Raw genomic sequence first — 19,299 nt, 5'->3', positions numbered from 1 at the left:
ATTGTGTTTAAAGCTTAACAACAGCGCTCTCCTATACGACGTACCGTTTTGTAGTAGTTTTTGTAGTACTAATACTCATGAGCTTGCTTACAAATGCGTTGCAACTCATACCCTGTCTGTTGGTCTTGCTCCATGTGGATGTCTCGGTCCTTCCATTTTAATAAAATTCAATTAGTGGTACTCGGTTAGGGTATATTACAAGTATCGCATTGTCATTACGATAGTTTCGCTTTTGAAGGCCCGTTGCATAAGCGGTATAGAAACTGAATATCCCTCACTAATTTCGGAATTATGAAACATTGGAAATGGAGGCGGCATGATTTGGATAACTAATGCGTACCCCTTCGATTTTGGGTAGCCATGATCTTGCAGACATCGTTAGCGAATGGTCGCAATGAACATTGTTACCAAGCCGTTTCATCAGTGCGTTGGAGAACTAACCGATAACCGACGGAAAGGAACATCGCATATAGCGCTTCATATCGGGGTTGCCACTCCGCAATGTGACTCTGCCTTTTACGGATTTGAGTAAGAAGACTGGAATAACCTCGATTATGCCATGGGCCACCTCCTAGATAACGTCCGTAACGCCCGCAGCGATATCTTACGATTCAATTTCGGACTAAAACGATATGCAGAACGCAGATGCTAATTAAAAAATATGTTTATATACTTTTATGATAGAGGTGATGATGTTTATAAATAAAGACGACAAGGCGGCAAGTCACTTGAGAACCAACTTGTTATGTACGCTTCTCTACTTAGATGTATCTAGGTCCAGCGTCTAATCACTTAGATTAGAGCACTGGTGGATCTGCAGAATTTGTTGCAACAGCCGACATGATGTATATGGCTGAAGTGGGAATAACTGTCTGATTATTGCTTCACAAGCGAGCCCTGACCGCAGAAAACTGCAACAACCAAATCAAAGACAAGGCCTCACTACGTTTTGCGATAGTTAAGAAGGTGAGAGGAGAGAGTGGTGTTATTGCCATTAGAAAATATTACCTGAACTTATTTGCGAAATCAAGCCTGAACATTAAGAGACCAAGTCATAGGTTCTTAACCACGAAAATGCACTGAGTCAAGCGCCGTTATTTGTGTCGTCCTTTTTTGCGCAAAGCCTAACGCCTATGGTGCCTTAATATAGCTCCGTGAAGCGTTGTTCTTTTCCAAAACGTCGGCATTCAGCAAATGCATGTAAAACGACAAGGCCTGCCATAATAACCACATGTCCAGGCTCTGTAGAACCAAATCGCCTACTTTTTGATCTAGTAGTGTTCAAAAGGCTGATAGTGAGAGAGTTCCTCTCACTATAGGACGAATGGTGTAGGTACATAAATACGTCCCTGATTCACCTATGATGATAAACACTTACTATTGCCGTAAGGATTGTTCCGTTATCTCTGACGACGTTTCGAGTGCTACAGTATTATTTTCTAAGGTACGCATACTCCATTACAGTTTGTTACTAATGAAATAAACAACCTTCTGTATCTAAGCTGTATCTAAATTGCATGTATTTACATTTTTACAGATTACAAAATCTATGCTACTGTGTTTCACGGAACATCCTAGATGCATTACGCGAAACACAATTATATCACAACAAATTAACAAGAACTAAAATAATTTTGATTGATATTGGTCATATCCCGGAAACACATCACGTTAGGTAGGCCTTGATATATTCCTCGATTACTTGCATTTTTGATTTTTCTAGACTTAAGTATTTTCGCTTAGTATGACCGTAAGGGTCATAATCTATTAGTCAATTAATTATAATAACTGTTTGCCACATCTAACCAACTGTTCTATCAACATTCCGATATCTACTGATCCGCATAGCATTAACAACTAAGGCCATAAACGACCAGTGGATGTAAACATAAGTATATTATAAATCCCTCTTTTCTAGTTGCTCGCATCATATGAGAGATCATTTTTAGCATTTCAATTTCTGAAAAATGAAACACACTATAAAATCGATGCGAATCTATCATTTTTAAGGGATGTAAATGCGATCACATACGCTAGCAATAATGGCTGTTCTATCTAGCGAGTTTTAGGACAACTTGAAGGACCTTACAACATTAGAGAATCGCGTATTGCTTTGAGCGGGTATCGTACTAGTAATTGTCAATCATTAAACATCAACTCCAAGGACGATTGCCGGGAACATTCATCAATCTAACGCCAGAGAGTGGATTTCCTGTTCGCACGTTGGTCATATCTACACCGTCAGAATTAAGTTTCGCTTTTTGTTTTTTTACTTGACCTCTTCTCTTTGCTCTGGCATGCGTTGACAATAATGAGCCTTGTTTGGTTCCTTTCGCAAGTCGGCTTTTGTACGTTTTATACAAACGTCCACCCTGACGACTGCGATCGCCTCGGCTGAAAGAACGCCCACTCCAGGTAGGGTTGTTCGTCATAGCCCCTTCGGGAGGGGGCCCGTCCCAGGTGTCGTTTCCTACGCCTGTGTCTTTCTCATCGTCGTCTGTCGAAAAATCTAGGTCGGCTATTTCTAGCTTGGCAGAAAAGCTGAAAAAAAAACGATGTCGACGGCGTTTTCATATTAATGCTACGTTTTGTAATGAAAATGATCATTATTGATCTCTACATTAACCCACAGCTATATGTTTAAAAAGAAACGTCTGTACTGCACACACACACACGCTTATGTTTTATCGGATGGCAACCCGTTTGTGCTTTTAGAACGTCTTTAAGAAGGAAGTAATGCCATAATATATTTTATTCACTAAAAGAGCTGTTCATATATAAGAGATACGCTCCTTCCATGATGCTCTGCAATTATAAAATTATTAACTAAAAACAATGACTATGAAATACACTGGTCTAGACATTATATAGTGTGAGGACCATTATGTACAGTCTGTTAATAAAACTAAGAAACACGGGAAAATGCAAAGTACGTGGCTCCGGTCGTTTTTACGTTTCCCTTATATAATCTGTAATTCTTTCGCCTAAAGAATCAACAATTAGTATAAATCTACTCACAGTTTTGGGAAAATTTCTCTACGTACCTGCGAGTAATTTTAAGGAGACGCTCGCCATAATCTCTCCATAATACTTCTGATAGTGACACATGACGACGAGCAGTCTCCAAGTCGCGCGGCAAAACTTCCGAGAGCAGCCGAAGATTCTGCACAATTATTAAGAAACAAAGTTAGCAATATAGCGATAGAACAAAGAAATCTCACTAAAAATAAAAGCGTAATTCACGAAAATAATTGAATAATAAAAGATACATGCGTATACTAATATGCTGTACATTTTAGTAACAGCAGATAAAAAGAAGGAAGGAGTCAGAGAAGAACAGCATCAGAAGAAGTACGCGGATAGCTCTTAGAGCAAAATGCAAGGTTGGATTGAACGTACTTCATCATGGAAGGCTTCATATGGCTTAGGTCAATTTGCTAGTTACTTTAATGAGTTAGTTTTACTGCTAAACCGTTACATTAGGCTGTTACAAGTCTTCTTGGACTTCACAAGCACTTTTGAACTATTTGGGCTGAAATGATAATTATTTTAATATGTGTTAGAACTATTTTCCTTTGTTTTTTACGTACTTATTCTAGCGCCCTGGCAACTTCTGGACAGCTATATACCTACATCTCGCGTTTTTGTATGCAATTTTAACATTTTTTTATAATTTTTAAAATTTTAATAAAAAAGTAATTTTAATAAAATCGATTGTGAGGTAAGCTTGCCCATTTAAATGCTCTTTTTTGGGCTTGAAAAATCCAGTAACTGTGGAAACTTAGATTGAAAGAATCAATTGGATTGAAGCCAAGGTTAGATATTCCTTTGCTCAATCAAGAAAGTAATTAAGAGATGGATGTTAGGTCTAGCGTTATTGTCAAATAACCAGATTCAGCGCTTTCGACTGTGGTGCCAACAGTTCATAAGTTTTTTGAGGAACTAGAGATAGCGAGCTGAATTGATTGCTTCATTTTCGGCGAGATTTCGTAATAGCAGGTATCCCTAATGCGCATTGTAAGTACTACTATCACCTTATATCCGACTTTACTCAACACTAAAACCGAGCTCGTTTTTATTTTTGGACCACGACATCCTCTCGCATTGTCTCTCTCCGGATGGCGGCAGAGATTTAACAGTGCTTCGTATATGGTGGCCGTCTACTCAAGGCGGGTTTTCTGTAGATTAGAGTTCCACCAACTGTACGTAAAATACACGATACGCGTTTCCAACTAGCCTGAAGCCATTCACAGGGACCCATTTTTCTCACTTTTCAGCGTTTGGGTTATAACTCTGTAACACGTTATATGTGAAATGCCAGTTTTGACCAGCAGAGTTTTTATAGTTGAAGCCTTGCTTTTATGGGAAGTCTTCTTACCATATCAACCTCATATATATTTCCGCAGCACTGCGATCATTGAAGAATAAAGATTTAGCCACTGAACGTCTTTCTCGACACAAAGAAAAAAGTTTTTCTTTCTCAACTAATTTCTTCCTAGAGTAAACTTAACTACAAGCATAGAAGACTGGAGTATGTATAGGCAAAATTTCATCTGCTAGCGGCGCGTAGTTCAAAAGTTATTTAATTTCGAAATCCGCTGGTTTGCCTTTTTACAAATGACTTTATTTTTTGAATGACTTTACTTCAAATTGAACATCTAAAAAGCTCATATCGATTTGCACTTATAGTACACAAGCAATATTTCTGTATACTCTAGATCGCTATATAAATCCCATCCCGCTCACCTCAGTAGAAAAAAGATGTGTATAGTTGAACATTCCTCTTTCCCGGCCAATTGCTTTCGCTTCCGTGATAAGGCAGTCCATACAGCTGCAAGCAAAAATAGGTTTTAATTGTATTTTGGCTGCGGAAAGTAGGATAGGCCGTTAATGTATCTAAAGGTCCCTTTGTTGGCTTTTGACGGCACATTAGCGCCAAAGTAACTTCCTAACGTCTCCGACTTGTGCCGAAATCCGCTCTTCAATTTGCATCAAAAGAAGTTTAACGTGTTTCTGTATATAGCAATACGTACCCTGACTATCCTAACCAATTTGAAGAAGGATGTATATTATTTATTTAAATTATTTAAAATTATTTAAAATAATAGTGTATCTGTAAAGTAACTACCTCTTGGCCTATAACTGCGCATGTGTGGAAACCGAGCATTCCATCATATTATTCCATAACATTAAGTCAACAGGCTTTAATAGAGCGAGCTTACAACCTATGTAACTGTAATTTGTAGATCTATACTATACATAACGAAGTCTAGTAATAATATTGCTCCAAAGGTATTTGATCTGGAAATATATTAGATGAAAGAAACCACTAAGATTTAATAAGTCACCGATGTAGATATCGACCCAAATATATTTAGTAAAATGTATTACACATAAGCCAACAGAGATCCAAATTATGATACGAGCAGATAGATTCTTCTTTGTGCTACCGTACTTTTTCTTGATGATGGCAGACATTTCTGAAAGCGCATTTTGCTTCCGGGGTACGTCTAAAGGCACCAGTGCTTTGTTGGGTTTCAGGATTTTCACGGTTAGCTTCGAGCCTGCTTGCCGCAGAAACACCCGGCCTTTATTTTCTAAGACAAGGTACGCAGCATCCGCATGCTTTGTTTCAACTACAAACTGCTTCAGATAGCCTAAAAAGGAACGACAAGCCGAATAAATTGTAACCATGATCTTGACAAGTGTTTGTTCATAAGATAAAAGCAGATGTGTATTAAATGTATTGAAGGGTTTCAATTGTATGAATTACCAATTATGGAGAGAAATCACCTTGAAAAGCAGCATAAATGAGTCTGATTTTGTATATGAGAAATTTTGATTTTGTAGATAAATGTATCTTTAAATACACAGCGGTAACTGAATTATGATTTTTCTGCGTATCATTACATCATTACTACGTAACAATGAGCATTTACCTAATTGCATCCAATAAAGATGTTTCTCAAAAAAAGAAGCGAAAAAATGTGAATAAAGCAGAGTTGAGGGAGCCAAAATATACATAGATATAAAACTTGGGTTACCTTCAATGACGAGTCTATTGACGAGCTTCTCTGGTAAAGTCTTGTCTATACTGACGAGTCGCTGTTTAGCCAGTCCATAGGCTGCTTCTGAAGTGAGATTGTCACACCGGATTTTCCGACTGTTTGCCCCTTTGAAGACATCAATAAGAACCAGTAGGGTGATAAATGAGTGCTGCTTATTGCAGCTCTTTTTCTCGATTAACTCCAAAAGATGGCGAGCTTCTTGAGTACAATCAACTTCTTCGATTTTTGACTTACTTCGTCTGCTGCAATTGGCGCAAGACACCTTTAACAGTACCACCAAATTAGTACATTCACAAACAGAACTTAATCACCGTGCATTTTAAGTCAATGCGCTTAGTTTCTTTTTTCTTTTTTTTTCTTTTTACTTGTTACTTAAATTCTTTTTCCTAGTACGTTTAGCGCATCATAGCAAATTTCGATGTTCTATTGGCTGATGGAATGTGAATGGTCTGCTCTCATCACTAGTATCCGTCTCTTTTTAACGTTTCTTGAATTTCGATACTTACACAATGAGACTGACATTATTCTAACACTCTCAACGCGAATTTACATACTAACCCTGAGGTTAGATTCGCAGAACTTTGAACCGAAGTCTTCTCCAAAGTATTTAAGTATCTGGTGGCGTATGCAATCGATTTCGTTAGCACAAAAACGGGTCATTATCCATAAGTTAGCATAATGGGTGTTCCTTGATTCCAGTGACGACGTCTCCTTTGCCTTTTCTATCAACTTGCGCCACCTTAGCGAATATTAAACAACATCAGAAAATTAATACAACTAATAATAGAAATAACAGTGGATTCATACAATGCGGGTAAACGTATTGAAAAGCATTCTAAATCTGTTTAAATTTTACGTTTGTTTACGAAACAAAAGCTGTTTGGCTACTAAACTAACCTGATGTAGTCCGCCATACGGAAATATAGAATGCAATCGGATGGGAGACCGTCTCGTCCAGCGCGGCCCGTTTCCTGGTAATAGCCCTCCACGGACTTCGGTAGTGTCGCATGAATAACAAAGCGAACATCAGCTTTGTCTATGCCCATACCAAATGCAATAGTAGCACAAACCTAAAATAAAACGTAAACTGATACTAAGGCTGACTTTGGATACATAAAGTTTGTTACTCAACAGAGCCATTAAAGGGAACTTCGTTTACTCCCTGTAGTCAATGAATGATGTCAATGAATCTTGCGCAGTTTGGAAATCAAGCGCACTACGGGACAAATATTAAGGTATCATTGATAAAAAAAATCTCAACTAAACCAAGCTTATGTTGTTCTTAATATGCGAAAAAAAAACGTCGCGTGAAATTTGTCCTTTTAAATAGCAGGCCACCCGTAAGCAATCTAAATATAGCACTCAACACAAGTTTGGTGATGCCGCTACGAACCAGATTCTTTTTTACACTGACGTTCTGACCAATAACACAAATTTGTACTACGATTAACAGTCCAAGTTTTATTAATACAAATACCACAATGCTTCAACCTTGCGGTATTTGCATACATAATGTTGTGTATAATGCATTTTAATGCAGAAGTCACATACGACGTCCTTATCACCGTTGATCCACATATCTTGGACTTGGTTTCGTTCTCGGGGATCCATTCCTGCATGATAACTGATGGCAGAGATGTCGGCCTGGAATTCGAACCCACGTGGTGCACTGTTAGGTCACATCTGATGCTAATAAAATACCCCACATATACAGTAGAATGCATTGCAATTCAAGCTGATAAGCGATTATTATTTTGATTATTAGTACACTTCATATCGTTTCAAATTCTCCTACTGTTTTTCCTCTCTAATTGATATATATAATCTTATTCTATATCTAATCACGTACGCACAGTTCTTTAAAGTAATTAAATGGGTTCAGGTGTAGCAATTGAGGCTACTTAAAGTACTTGTCTTTCACAATTCTATGCTATAATAAGAACGAAAAACAATCAAAGCTTCTAACGACATTCGCCGCGATAAGAACAAATGGAAACGTGGATCAGAGCTAACCTTGTCCGAGATGGGCTGCTGTCTTCTGCTGCTTTTGGCATACATTATAGGAAGTTATATTAAAAGGCTTTAAGTACAATCGTGATTACTGGTAAAAAAATTCTAACTATTTCATTTGTCATTACCGTCATTAGCCTTGCAGCAGTATCGTCGCAGTCCTTGCGAGATAAACAGTACACAATTCCACATTTGTTTTTGAACTTCTTTTTTATAATCTCGATGATCTCGTCGACCACGGGTTTTTTAGCTGAAAAACAAAAGCAAGATAATAATAAGACAGAAAAAATTCTTTCTTAATACGCGAACTAAACTGAATACAATATCTGTCCACTACTATAAACAGGTAGCCAAGGTCATCTTGGGATGCAAACGAGTAAAAATGTTGATGAAACTGAATGACTATAATCTATCATTGGTTTCGTTAAGCTACTCACGATTTTGCACAATTTCGTAACGCAGATTAGTCCTATTGAAGCTTTGTAAGAACCACTTAGGCTGCTTCATCTGTAACTGAACCAAAATGTCCTGACGAACGCGCGGACTAGCAGTAGCCGTTAAAGCCATCATTGGTATGCCAGGGTAACGTTTCCGTAATTCACTCAGCTTCTGGTAATCTGGCCTGTTGGTGCATTCGTACACGTATAATTGTACTGTATCTCTTAATTTTAAATTTCATTCAAAGGACATTTTAAGGCTTGACTCAGTTATAATGACTTGGCCTGGTGCATTAACGGGTGGCTTTGATCGGAGATCATCGGCTAGAGCTACCACATAAAAGTAAGAATGTATCAAAAATAACCTATTAGCCCGGAGTTCGTGCTTTTCTCTACTTTATGGTGATGGTTCTATGAACTTTTTTTTATTAAGAGCTCAGTCTTGGTAGACATTACACCGTTTGTAGTCGATTCTCGGAGTGTTTCAACCTTTTTATTATTCGATGAAAAGGCTGGCACAAAAGCAGAGAGCACTCAAATCTTTATATCTGCGCTCTGGAACAAATATTATTGTTACTATACATATATATATGTACATTATTTACCGAAAATCGTGTCCCCAATGAGAAACGCAGTGTGCCTCATCAATAACGAATCGTGCCAGGCGATTACGCTTCTGCAGATGGTGTAGGACAGACAGAAGCTTCTTCGAGGCAGCCAATTTTTCGGGTGTCACGTAAAGGAGCTTTAAGGTCGGTTCAACACTGTGTAAATCTCCATAAATATCGGTGTCATTTCCATTACTGCCATCGTCCTGTAAATGTTAATAACAGAGTTGGTATGCGGTGGCGCAAGTTGCTACTAATTCTGCAAGTCTTAGTTTCCTCCAAGGTTCGCATCGTAAACAATTGTTCATTTAATTCCAAGAAAATGTCTTGTTCTTATAGGGATAGACCTCGAGACTAACAAAAAGCTCCAGCGGCTCATTTTATACCATTAGATACAGACATGAGTAGCTACCGAAATTTAACTGACCTCGGATGTGAGATAACCAGAGGGAATTCCCAGCGCAGTGAGCTTGTTCGTCTGATCATGTATAAGTGACTTGAGAGGAGAAACGACCAGAGTCACTCCAGGGGAGCAGACCGCAGGCAACTGGTAGCACAAACTTTTTCCTCCACCTGTGATCAGTGACAATACGTATGTGAATTTATTTTCTTTAGTTTTAATAGGCTACAAAAATGTTTATATGAATCGAAATTACGTTTTGAAAAGGAGCACTTTTTATTTATATAACATGAGGAATGAAAATACGTAGAAGGTAAATATCTACTATACTTTAATATGTATTGTAGATGTCTACCAACTGATAGTGTATGCGACTCTGCGTAGGGTTCTGTGCAAAGTATATTTATATATAGATCTGATAATGAATAGCTCTACGAACTTTGACATCAACCTATATAGGAACCTTACACGACAAATTCTAAACGTTATGCCGATTTTGTTTTCCGGCCAATAAAGTTTTTAAAGCAAAGAAATATATTCCAACAAAAAGCAGTGTTTCACTATAGTTCGAACTAAATTGCGTTTATTTAACGTTATTTAAAAGCTTATTTAAAAGCTACACTGTGCTGGTCTTTTTTTGATAAGTCTCATTGTCATTAGCCGAATTCATCTAATCTGTACGAACCTGTGGGCATAAGGATGAAACAATCATGGCCAAGAAGCGTGGCATTAATCGCTTGTTTCTGGTTATGACGGAAAGCCTTTAACCCAAAAATATTCTCAAATTTTTCTCGCATGTCCTGGAAAAAAGTCAGGTCAAACATTAGCTGGAATGTATGCATACATCTAAATTACTATGGGTGATAAGAAAGCTTTTCAATTCTTGATCTTATTCAAAATACTGACTTGAAGGTTATTTTTTGCTATAAACGGTGTTTTAAAGAACGCCATAAGCTGTTGCTTCGGGTTGGCTTGGCATAATAAACAAGTAGAGACAAAATTCTTGATGTATAGGTACGGTATACTAACTCCAACCTGACGTCTATAATTATCCAGCCCAATAGTACATAAGGCGCCTCACCCTACTATGAGTATCTTTTGATTATGACAGTCATTATAAAATGTTTCGAATTTTGCGTGCGGAAACGCTTGCATGGAATAAAAAAAAGACTATGACATCGTTTTTTTATTGCCCGAATCTTTTTTGAAATACCAAGGAATACTTACACCCATGTTTCAACCTAGAACAGCTTTACGTTTCTCACGTTACTAGCCAAACACCATTGTACCACCACAGAAATACAGCATTGCGTCTGTTTTCGGTACTTGACATGTGTACACCATCCATACGTGCTAAGATTCACAAGCAGCCAAGTCACCCTTGAATCATCATACGACCTCCTTTTTTCCTTTTTTGTGACAGCAATGACAAATTCATCGCTACCATAATTTTACGTTTGTGTCTAATGATATAGGACACCAGATCTCCTACATCGTGCAACAATTCTCTTTTGCTTAGTTGTGGAATTCGATCAGTAGAGACCCTTATTTTCCAGATTTCAAGTCAGTTGCGCTCTCCTTTTAGCCATCACACCGCTTTTTGTTATGATAAAAGTTAAACCAACAACTATTTCATCAATCTAAAATGCTATAAATCTGTGTACTAAAAATTAATTCCGTCTGCGAGAACAAGAGAACAAATAACTCTCAGCCTATGAAAGTAGACGTTTGACTCACATTGGAAAAATGATACGTGTCACCATCAAATTCGCCGGTTGCCCCATCATCTTTCGAATCTCCTGAAAATTTCCCTCGAAGTTGCATTTCATCTTGCTGCAACGACGATGACACTGTGTTGTTCCTGAAATAAGTACGGTGCATTTATTTATTCGTGTGAAGTAGAAAAAAAATAAAATGAATGTTACAAATTGTAAGCACCTCAACCTAAAGCTGCTTCAAGTACCTATAAATTTTGTGTAATTATATTTCTAACGTAGCCTATTGCTATTTAGTCTCCTTATCTTCCACTAAAGGCAAGTCTTTGAACTAACCTTGCCCATATAAACTCACGTATGAGTGCTACTGTTCAGAAAGCTACTGCATGCTCAATCTTCACTTTTTTATTTACATGTACCGGTGATTGTGTGACAAGCATTTTCGTCCAAACAACTTTTCACCAGGGTAATGTCTTGGCAGAAATGTCACCTATATTTATATTTTGCCTCGCACGGATTTCAAATATCACTTCTATCGCGACTTTGTTTCTCTCGGAGTAGCTAGCGTTCCTCACGTGTTATATCAGAAATGGATTGATATTAATTGCTTTTGAAACCGCATTTGTGGTACTCATACATATTGTACGTGTGGTGCTACTAGGATATAGTGCGGTACTAAGTTTACTACTAAATTCTTGTAAAGAACGGACTGTTTGTCATCTTCGGTGCTGAACAGGAGCTCGTCGTCGGATGAGAAAAAATTTGTCTGAGATAATTTCTCAGAACATGTGCCCGGTACTCCGCACTCGATGTTTGGGCTTATCACAGCAGCCGGCTCTACTTTTGGTTCAGGCTGAGGTTTCGCAGGCAAAGCTGTAACAAATTCAAAGTATTTCTGTATGTAATATAAATCTTGAAAACTTCGATAACATTACTAAGCAGCTAACATATCTATCTGTCGCCTTTCATTTAAGGTGTAAGCCACGCTTTGACAGATTATTATTAAATATGTCATATAGAGGAATGTAACAAACTAAATGAACTTCATTGTTACTCCATCTGCTTTTGGAGAACTTTTCAATGTTAGTCGTGCACTAATTATGCATTATAAAACGAGAATGTAGTTTTACCTGTAAAAGCTCTTTTTTCCATTTTCTGGACGAGTTTCACACTCAGTGGAGCCAGTACGGGATAATCGTCGCCGCTTGTATCGTTCTGATGGTTTTCATGGCTGTTTACAGGATCTATGGAGTCCTGACATTAAAACCAAATAGAATTCAACTTAATGGGTATTCCTTCCCTAGTGATGGCAAAAGTATTTGCTCAGGCCCAATTAAAAAATTTTAAATACGACGTGTGTATTCATTACAGATGTTGCATGTTATATCATTTTCATATCATCTCACACTAAAGACCCTAACAGCGGCAAGTCTTCTGCTCACTTAATTTATTTTAATGACCGCTATAGGTCGTTTTGAGATATAAATCGTTGGAACAGTACGCTTTGTTTTCAAGATGAAATATATTTATCACGGGAGATGTACCGCAGGTGCGAAAATAAGCTCAGAGACAAGCATGATGCAGAACTTTTCCGGTACGCGAAAGTAGTGTCCTCACGAAACGTCTTTGATTTAAGCTAGCGTTTTTCGTCAGGCAGTCTTGCTTGTATTGGATACCTGCGATAACGTAGGTCCCAAAACTACAGAGGGTCTACTTGATGCTCGTTCAACCTTTGCTGGGTTCTCCGAAATTCCCATGTGTGTAACGTCGATGTCCGTGCCTAGGGACTGGACTGGTCCTTCATTTGGCGTTTTTGAAAACGAAAAACGTGTCTGCAAACGATAACTCATGTTTAGAACGTATTATGTTGACAGTTGGATCAACTGAATGCTAAATTTTCCAACACATTTTTTACAAGTGTTTTTTTTTTGCTTGTACGATATATCGGCCTGATGTCTCATTCCTTGAAACAAATACCAGATGCAATTACAGAAACTATTATATAAATCTATCACATTCATTGACCACTATCCAATTAATGTAAAATAGCTTCTCCACAGATCTACGCATACCACACCTTAGGCCTTGCTGGGGTACTCCTTTCTTCAATTTGAAGGCGTAGCTCTTGGTGCTCCTTGAGAGCCCTCTGTAAATGCGTATTGCCAAATAATTTCAATTAGATACATTATATAAGAGAAGAAAATTAAGAACGATGAATCGATAACCTGGTTGTGTTCATGAACCAGTGATGTTATTTGTTAAACAGAGAGATGCTATCCATGCCGACTAGGAAACCCGTAAGTTTATCTTTTAGGTAGGTTTTAATTAGTAAAAGAAATAAAAAGAGAAGTCTTGTCTATAATAACCTTGGCCTCTGGTGTGATCACTCCATTGTTAATAAGTTCCCGACAGACTATTATCATCTTCGAATAGTCGCTACGTATTAGCTCTTCCAGTTTGTAGTCATATTGCTCGACATCAGATGATTTCAGTGCTGATGGAAATATGAAGCTCTTAGGGGTATCTCGGGTAATATTATTACGCTCTGCTAAAGATACTTCATCATCAGAAGTGTCTCCGATATGGCATTTGGGTTCCTGTCTAATTGAACAGTTAACGTTTTTTAAACCCTCAGAATCCAAAAAACGAGAACTTGAAGTCAATTGTTGAGTAGACACGGTCTGAAAACGGTCGCGAGTATCTTGATGAGGACTACTAATGCCCGATGTGGGCATTTCATTCGGGAGAACATATTCAGTTTTAAAGGTTTGGTTCGGTCGGTTTTTAACTTCAGCATCGTTTGAGCTCTCCGAATCAAGAACACATAAGTTCGGAGTACAGTCACGTTTCGCGGGCTGTAATATGAGAACAAAAGCGATAACAAACAGCATGCTATAAACTAATGTTTATCATCGAGCAATATTGCCAATGATATCTAAAAGAAGAGGAAATTTATGAATTATTTACTTACTCTGACCTCATATTAATGTTACTACTGAATCAACATGATACATAATATTGTGTATGGAAAGAAAACGTATCTGTACTGAATCAGAAGGATGACAACGGAACCTTTAACTAGACACAACGAGAACATTAGCTGGCATATACTAGATATACAACGAAATATAGTTTGTAGTCAAGAATCATGAAGCATGCAGACATCAATAGATTATGAAAAGTGATTATCTATACTACTAGTCACCTATTCAGATGGATCTAACATCTAACAACAATACTATTAGCATTGTATCGAGCGCATGACAGAGTTAATAGATTCCTTGAGAACAGCCAAAAATGGATGATTTTAGAGTGCTATGAACTGACTTATCCTGAGAATACATGTTGTTTTAAAAAATGATTTTCAGGAAATGACTATTAGAGTTTGATTTGCTGTGATTTAACGTTGTCGCAGTATTTATAGGACTTGGATTATTCACACACATACACCACAAAGATTTTGCTTATTGATCAAGGAATTGAACGTCAGCGTACCCATAACACTTACCAAAAGAGGATGTGCAGCCTGTATTCCAAATCTCTTCTCAACACCAATCTCGTCTAAAATAAGTTCGATTTTAATCAGTTATGTGAGCGAATAACATGATGAATATTTGTGAAATATAATTTTTCGTAACATTTCATAGTAGTTAGTCTAACAATTTAATTAGTCTTCATTAAAGATGTATAATATATCGTATAGAATGAAGATACAGATTATTCAGGAATCAGGGAGCTAATTGCAGTGTTCGAGACGTGATTGTACTTTCATATACTTATTTACTTCACGCAAGTTACCTCTCTCTGTTGTCCCATGTCGACTACTTAGACATGGCTGGTTCTTAAGCAATGTTTCATAATCGAGATCCACTTCTTCGTCAGAATCGAGTATTGAAATCACGCGCTTAGAGGCTTGATCTCTAGACGGCGCAATAGTTTTACATTCCGTTTTAATAATTTGCACGTCTGAAGTATGGTCTCTACCACTTCTGTTATTGGTTTCACTTGGTAAATGGCTCTTTTTTAAAGGCTGTCGCAAAGCGCCTGCAAAGCAAATCAATTCAGTTAGGAAATAACCAAAGTATATAACTAAGGTATATATCCTTGTATATGATTATTATGAGTGAGAATGATAATTCGTTAAGGATCAACTACAACAAAATTAAACAATGTCTGCAATAAATTGCTCGACTCTTAATAACACCTTTTTAACTGAAAACCTCACTTACTTTTGGGTATTCTAGAAGCAAGCGGTACAAGCTCGATATCAGAATCTGAACTTGTAGGGTCGGGGTTGCAACTGACCCTCTTTAAAGATTTTCCGTTACTTGGAACCTTATCTGTTCTAAGTTGTTCGTCATCTTCGGAGAGATTGAATAATTCATTCTTTTCTTTATCGATAAAATCGCTGATTCGAGCGCGTTTTGGCGGTATGCCGGAGGTAGGCGAATCAGCTACAGGCCTTTTTGGTCCAGTTCTTGTAGGTAACGAACCGTCCTGAAGGATATGGTAAATTAGATGTACCTTTGAATTGTATGCCGTTTTTTGCCATATGGCTAAACATAAGCAATTAAAAACGTAACGTGATATACGTTGTTTACTACTTTTAAATCTAAGAATTGGCAATTATATTAAAAAAATAGTCGCATCGCCCAAGCGAAGTAAAAAAACACAATTGAAGTTATCGAGAAGTTTTCTCAAAAAAGTAGCACATGAATTCTAAATATGTATATGGAATGTAAATAGTAGTGCTATAGAAATGTACATTTTTTTCAAGAACAGCTTTTGAGACAACAAAACGTACAAAATTAAAACAGCACACTCACTTCGATAGACGCTAGAAGCTCATCTCCACTGTCAATAATGCTTCCACTAACGATCTGCTTATTATTCTGACTCTGGAATCACATTTAGCAATAATACCACAAACATCACGTAGAGATGTACGTATACTTCATACGTGGAGCATTATTTACTTGACAGTGTTTTGTCATGCTTTTATTTTATCCGGTTATGGATAAATACTACTTAACGTTTATTATTAACGTTATTTATTTAATAAAGCACGATATAATTGCTAACTCGAAAATCAAATTCCTGTAATGGTACCCTAGACGACAAGAGACGCTAGAGTCGTGTTAACTGCACAAATCAGCTCGGCTCAACTTCACTCAGTTTTATGCTTGCGTAGTCGCGCAAAATTTTACCTGCTGTGCGTATGTTGTCTGCAGAGTGTCATGTAAACGCGTCGCTGGTGGCGACGACGGAAGGTTATCGAATATGGCGTCATCATCGACTGCGGTCTTGTTAGAGTCTTTGCTGTTGAGTGCTGTTACTGGCAAACGATTAGTTGAATGCGCGGTAGTTAGATTTGTTGCAGAACAAGCACGTTGCTCAGAACCACAAACGGCATCGCTAGCCTGTTTTTTAATGAAGAAGTTCTGGATTGAAGGGATCTCGGAATCTGCCATAACAACAGATAAATGCAGCGCAAAAAAATTAGGCAACCAGTTAGCTTTTCTATTATTAATAGCTACAGTTACTCACCACCACTTAATCTGTAGCGAACTTGAAGCTCAATAGCGTCCAAATTGCCGAACGAATTTCGCTATTCGGTTGGCAGTGGCAACAAAGAGTATATAGATGTGGCTCAGATTTCTTCAGCATGTTCGGGCTTGCTTTTTACAAATAAAGTTGTGACTATAAGCTTGACTATTTATTAAATATAGTAGTTATTATGCTACTATTAGAAAACTGTACTGCAGTGATATAAAACAAGTGTGAAACGTTTAGTACGTTATACAGCAAAAGCAAAACGATTTTCAATGCAAAATAATGTCTGATGAAAGTGTATTAGCGTTTTCTAATATATTTAAAATGTCATCAATTTAATAAAAAAAAACAGTTAACTTCTCAGTGATTATTATCTTTTAGCTTACTCTTTTGCTCCAGCGCTTTGTTAGCGCTTAGCGCGCTCTGCTCTCTACAGCGACGTTCAAGCTTACGGATATTACAGTTAACATTCGAATCGAGCGTTCGAAAGAATTTGCTGGGCTCTTTGATAATTATTTCGCCAGGTTCAAACTGAAAGGACAATAATAATTAAGCAAACAACATTCCCCAATTATTATCTAATGATATGTACACTATTATATTTCGGTACGGAAAATATTTTGGAGGTAGGCTGTTATTTACGGAGGTCTAAATGTGTTTCGAGACTGTTTGAATCGTCAATGTTTATTACATGGCTTACTTGAAAACAAAAATCGGAGTAAAACATAGTTACATTCTGGCCACTTAATGATTTTAATTTTAGTATTCGCATAGGAGTTTATAACACATAGTCTTGTAATCATATCTCTAAATTGCTTAACAGAAAACCCGAAGCTTTCATACTCAATAATCTCGTATAAACGGTCAATCAGCACAAATCGATGCCTGTGATACCATCGATGTCTGTTCCAACAAAGAAATTGTGTAGTCGGACATAAAAAATAATTTTCACTATGTATTCCGTTGAAGTGTAACATAATACAACTCTAAGTATGCCAAGCATGTCCTAAATCCGTAATAGAACCTATATTGAGGCTAAAGGGGGTATTTTTCAGTGGCAACACCTGCGAACCGCATTTTTGAAGACTGATTTACTAATTCTGGTGGTTTTATTCAACAATATGTATTAAAATGTAAATTACGAGAAATAAGCTGAGCTTAATTAGAATAAACAAGACTCTTTTATTCATCAATACCCTCTTGAGTAATTAGTTTCTGCCTCTTAAGAACGCCCGTGTGTGCATGGGTGATATAGATTTTACTTAGCCGAACATGATAAATAGGTGCTTATACAGAGCTTAAATTCTCTGAGTTATGGTCCACAAATTGTCTACCATTTTTATTTGCTGCTTATTCTGATTGAATCCCATTCACTTAAAATTTATTTATATACATTTTTTACACTAAAGAATACTATTTAATCTTCTTTTATTTCAAACAAATCGCACATATATATCTTGTATCGGGTTTTGTTTAACGTTTATATAATATTAAGCATGTAGACTGTTATGTAAAATGAACAGATAAGACGTTCCATAACGTTCAAATATTGACTACTACTACTAAGAAATAAAACGATATCGGTATTTGACTTTAATCAAAAACAACTGAAATACGAAAAATGCCATATGACGCCAATGGCAAAACAAATAACGCACATCACAAAGATCAGTTATAACTAATTTCTAGGTAGAGATATTTTTATAATTTGTATATTTCCTCTGCCATTTGAGGTTTATAAAAATCTACCGTTGGTTAAAATTAAATGCTTTATTATTTAACTTATATTATGAATTCTAATATAAATCGTGATGTATTCTTTTTGAGCTGTATATATTCCTAAGTAGCCTTACAACTTACAGAGGCGAAGCAATCGGATATGTAGAGCGCTCGATTTGCTTTAACTACCGGTTGCTGTTTATAGTTAGCGAAAAATTTCTCCAGTTGCTCTGAGTAATTATTCCTGAATGTTGAACGTAACTGGGACGACATTGGTATGGATACCGATAATTTACAACGCTCAAGTCCGTTTTCTTTTACGATCTTATATTATAGAGCGTCCAACTGGAGGCTGTCGGAAAGCATTGAAATACTCGGTGACTCCTGATTGACACATGAATTCCACACAAGTATTAAGTTTTAGTCTGAAATCGGGCGTGATGCTTGGGAGGCCATCGACTGTCAATCAAGAGCAAATGTTCAAACATGAAGTTCTGACGCTTATCAGTCAATTTAGTTCACTAATTGAGCTTTACGTAAAATATTTAACATTTTGTTTTATAGCAAATTTGAAGCGCTGCCAAAACACCGATACACTACCAATGCCGTTGATCATTGGACGATCGAAACGATTTTGTTTATTCCCACCAAGCGTCTGCTATGAGGTTTTGGCGGAAATATGCTGACACCACTAAACAGATGTAAGAGTAGTATACCATAATAGCAGCAAATAAAAAGTGAAAACCTATACTGTAATCGCAATATAATACGCTAATCTGATATATATAT

General features: G+C 37.1%; 1 protein-coding gene across 4 annotated transcripts in view; it reads right to left on the bottom strand.

Moving 5' to 3' along the window:
• Nucleotides 1-1,498: 1,498 nt before the first annotated feature.
• LOC111255405 (uncharacterized) overlaps nt 1,499-19,299 on the bottom strand; it is a 20,021-nt gene continuing 2,220 nt past the window's right edge. Inside the window, exons 1-26 of one of the 4 annotated variants that reach the window (XM_086979933.1) lie at nt 18,652-19,144; nt 17,178-17,322; nt 16,446-16,702; nt 16,065-16,136; nt 15,468-15,735; nt 15,037-15,282; nt 14,747-14,799; nt 13,605-14,093; nt 13,316-13,384; nt 12,915-13,070; nt 12,369-12,492; nt 11,949-12,111; nt 11,261-11,384; nt 10,209-10,323; nt 9,551-9,696; nt 9,121-9,329; nt 8,516-8,700; nt 8,207-8,328; nt 7,578-7,712; nt 6,966-7,138; nt 6,627-6,807; nt 6,045-6,330; nt 5,456-5,657; nt 4,747-4,831; nt 3,045-3,163; nt 1,499-2,541 (exon numbers count right to left, since the gene is read on the bottom strand). In XM_086979933.1, the coding sequence (XP_086836059.1) occupies nt 2,154-2,541; nt 3,045-3,163; nt 4,747-4,831; nt 5,456-5,657; nt 6,045-6,330; nt 6,627-6,807; nt 6,966-7,138; nt 7,578-7,712; nt 8,207-8,328; nt 8,516-8,700; nt 9,121-9,329; nt 9,551-9,696; nt 10,209-10,323; nt 11,261-11,384; nt 11,949-12,111; nt 12,369-12,492; nt 12,915-13,070; nt 13,316-13,384; nt 13,605-14,093; nt 14,747-14,799; nt 15,037-15,282; nt 15,468-15,735; nt 16,065-16,136; nt 16,446-16,702; nt 17,178-17,322; nt 18,652-18,783 (4,644 nt within the window). In that variant the 5' untranslated portion in view covers nt 18,784-19,144 and the 3' untranslated portion in view covers nt 1,499-2,153. Of the gene's footprint in view, nt 2,542-3,044; nt 3,164-4,746; nt 4,832-5,455; nt 5,658-6,044; nt 6,331-6,626; nt 6,808-6,965; nt 7,139-7,577; nt 7,713-8,206; nt 8,329-8,515; nt 8,701-9,120; nt 9,330-9,550; nt 9,697-10,208; nt 10,324-11,260; nt 11,385-11,948; nt 12,112-12,368; nt 12,493-12,914; nt 13,071-13,315; nt 13,385-13,604; nt 14,094-14,746; nt 14,800-15,036; nt 15,283-15,467; nt 15,736-16,064; nt 16,137-16,445; nt 16,703-17,177; nt 17,323-18,651; nt 19,147-19,299 lie in introns of those variants that run through there. The other 3 variants (XM_022817352.2, XM_086979941.1, XM_086979945.1) reach the window with 3 other exon arrangements.

This window comes from Varroa destructor, unplaced genomic scaffold, assembly GCF_002443255.2.
Source record: "Varroa destructor unplaced genomic scaffold, Vdes_3.0 BEIS01000001.1, whole genome shotgun sequence".
NCBI lineage: Eukaryota > Metazoa > Arthropoda > Arachnida > Mesostigmata > Varroidae > Varroa > Varroa destructor.
Note: the sequence above shows the minus strand (reverse complement) of the source record. Positions and strands in the feature narration are given on the sequence as shown.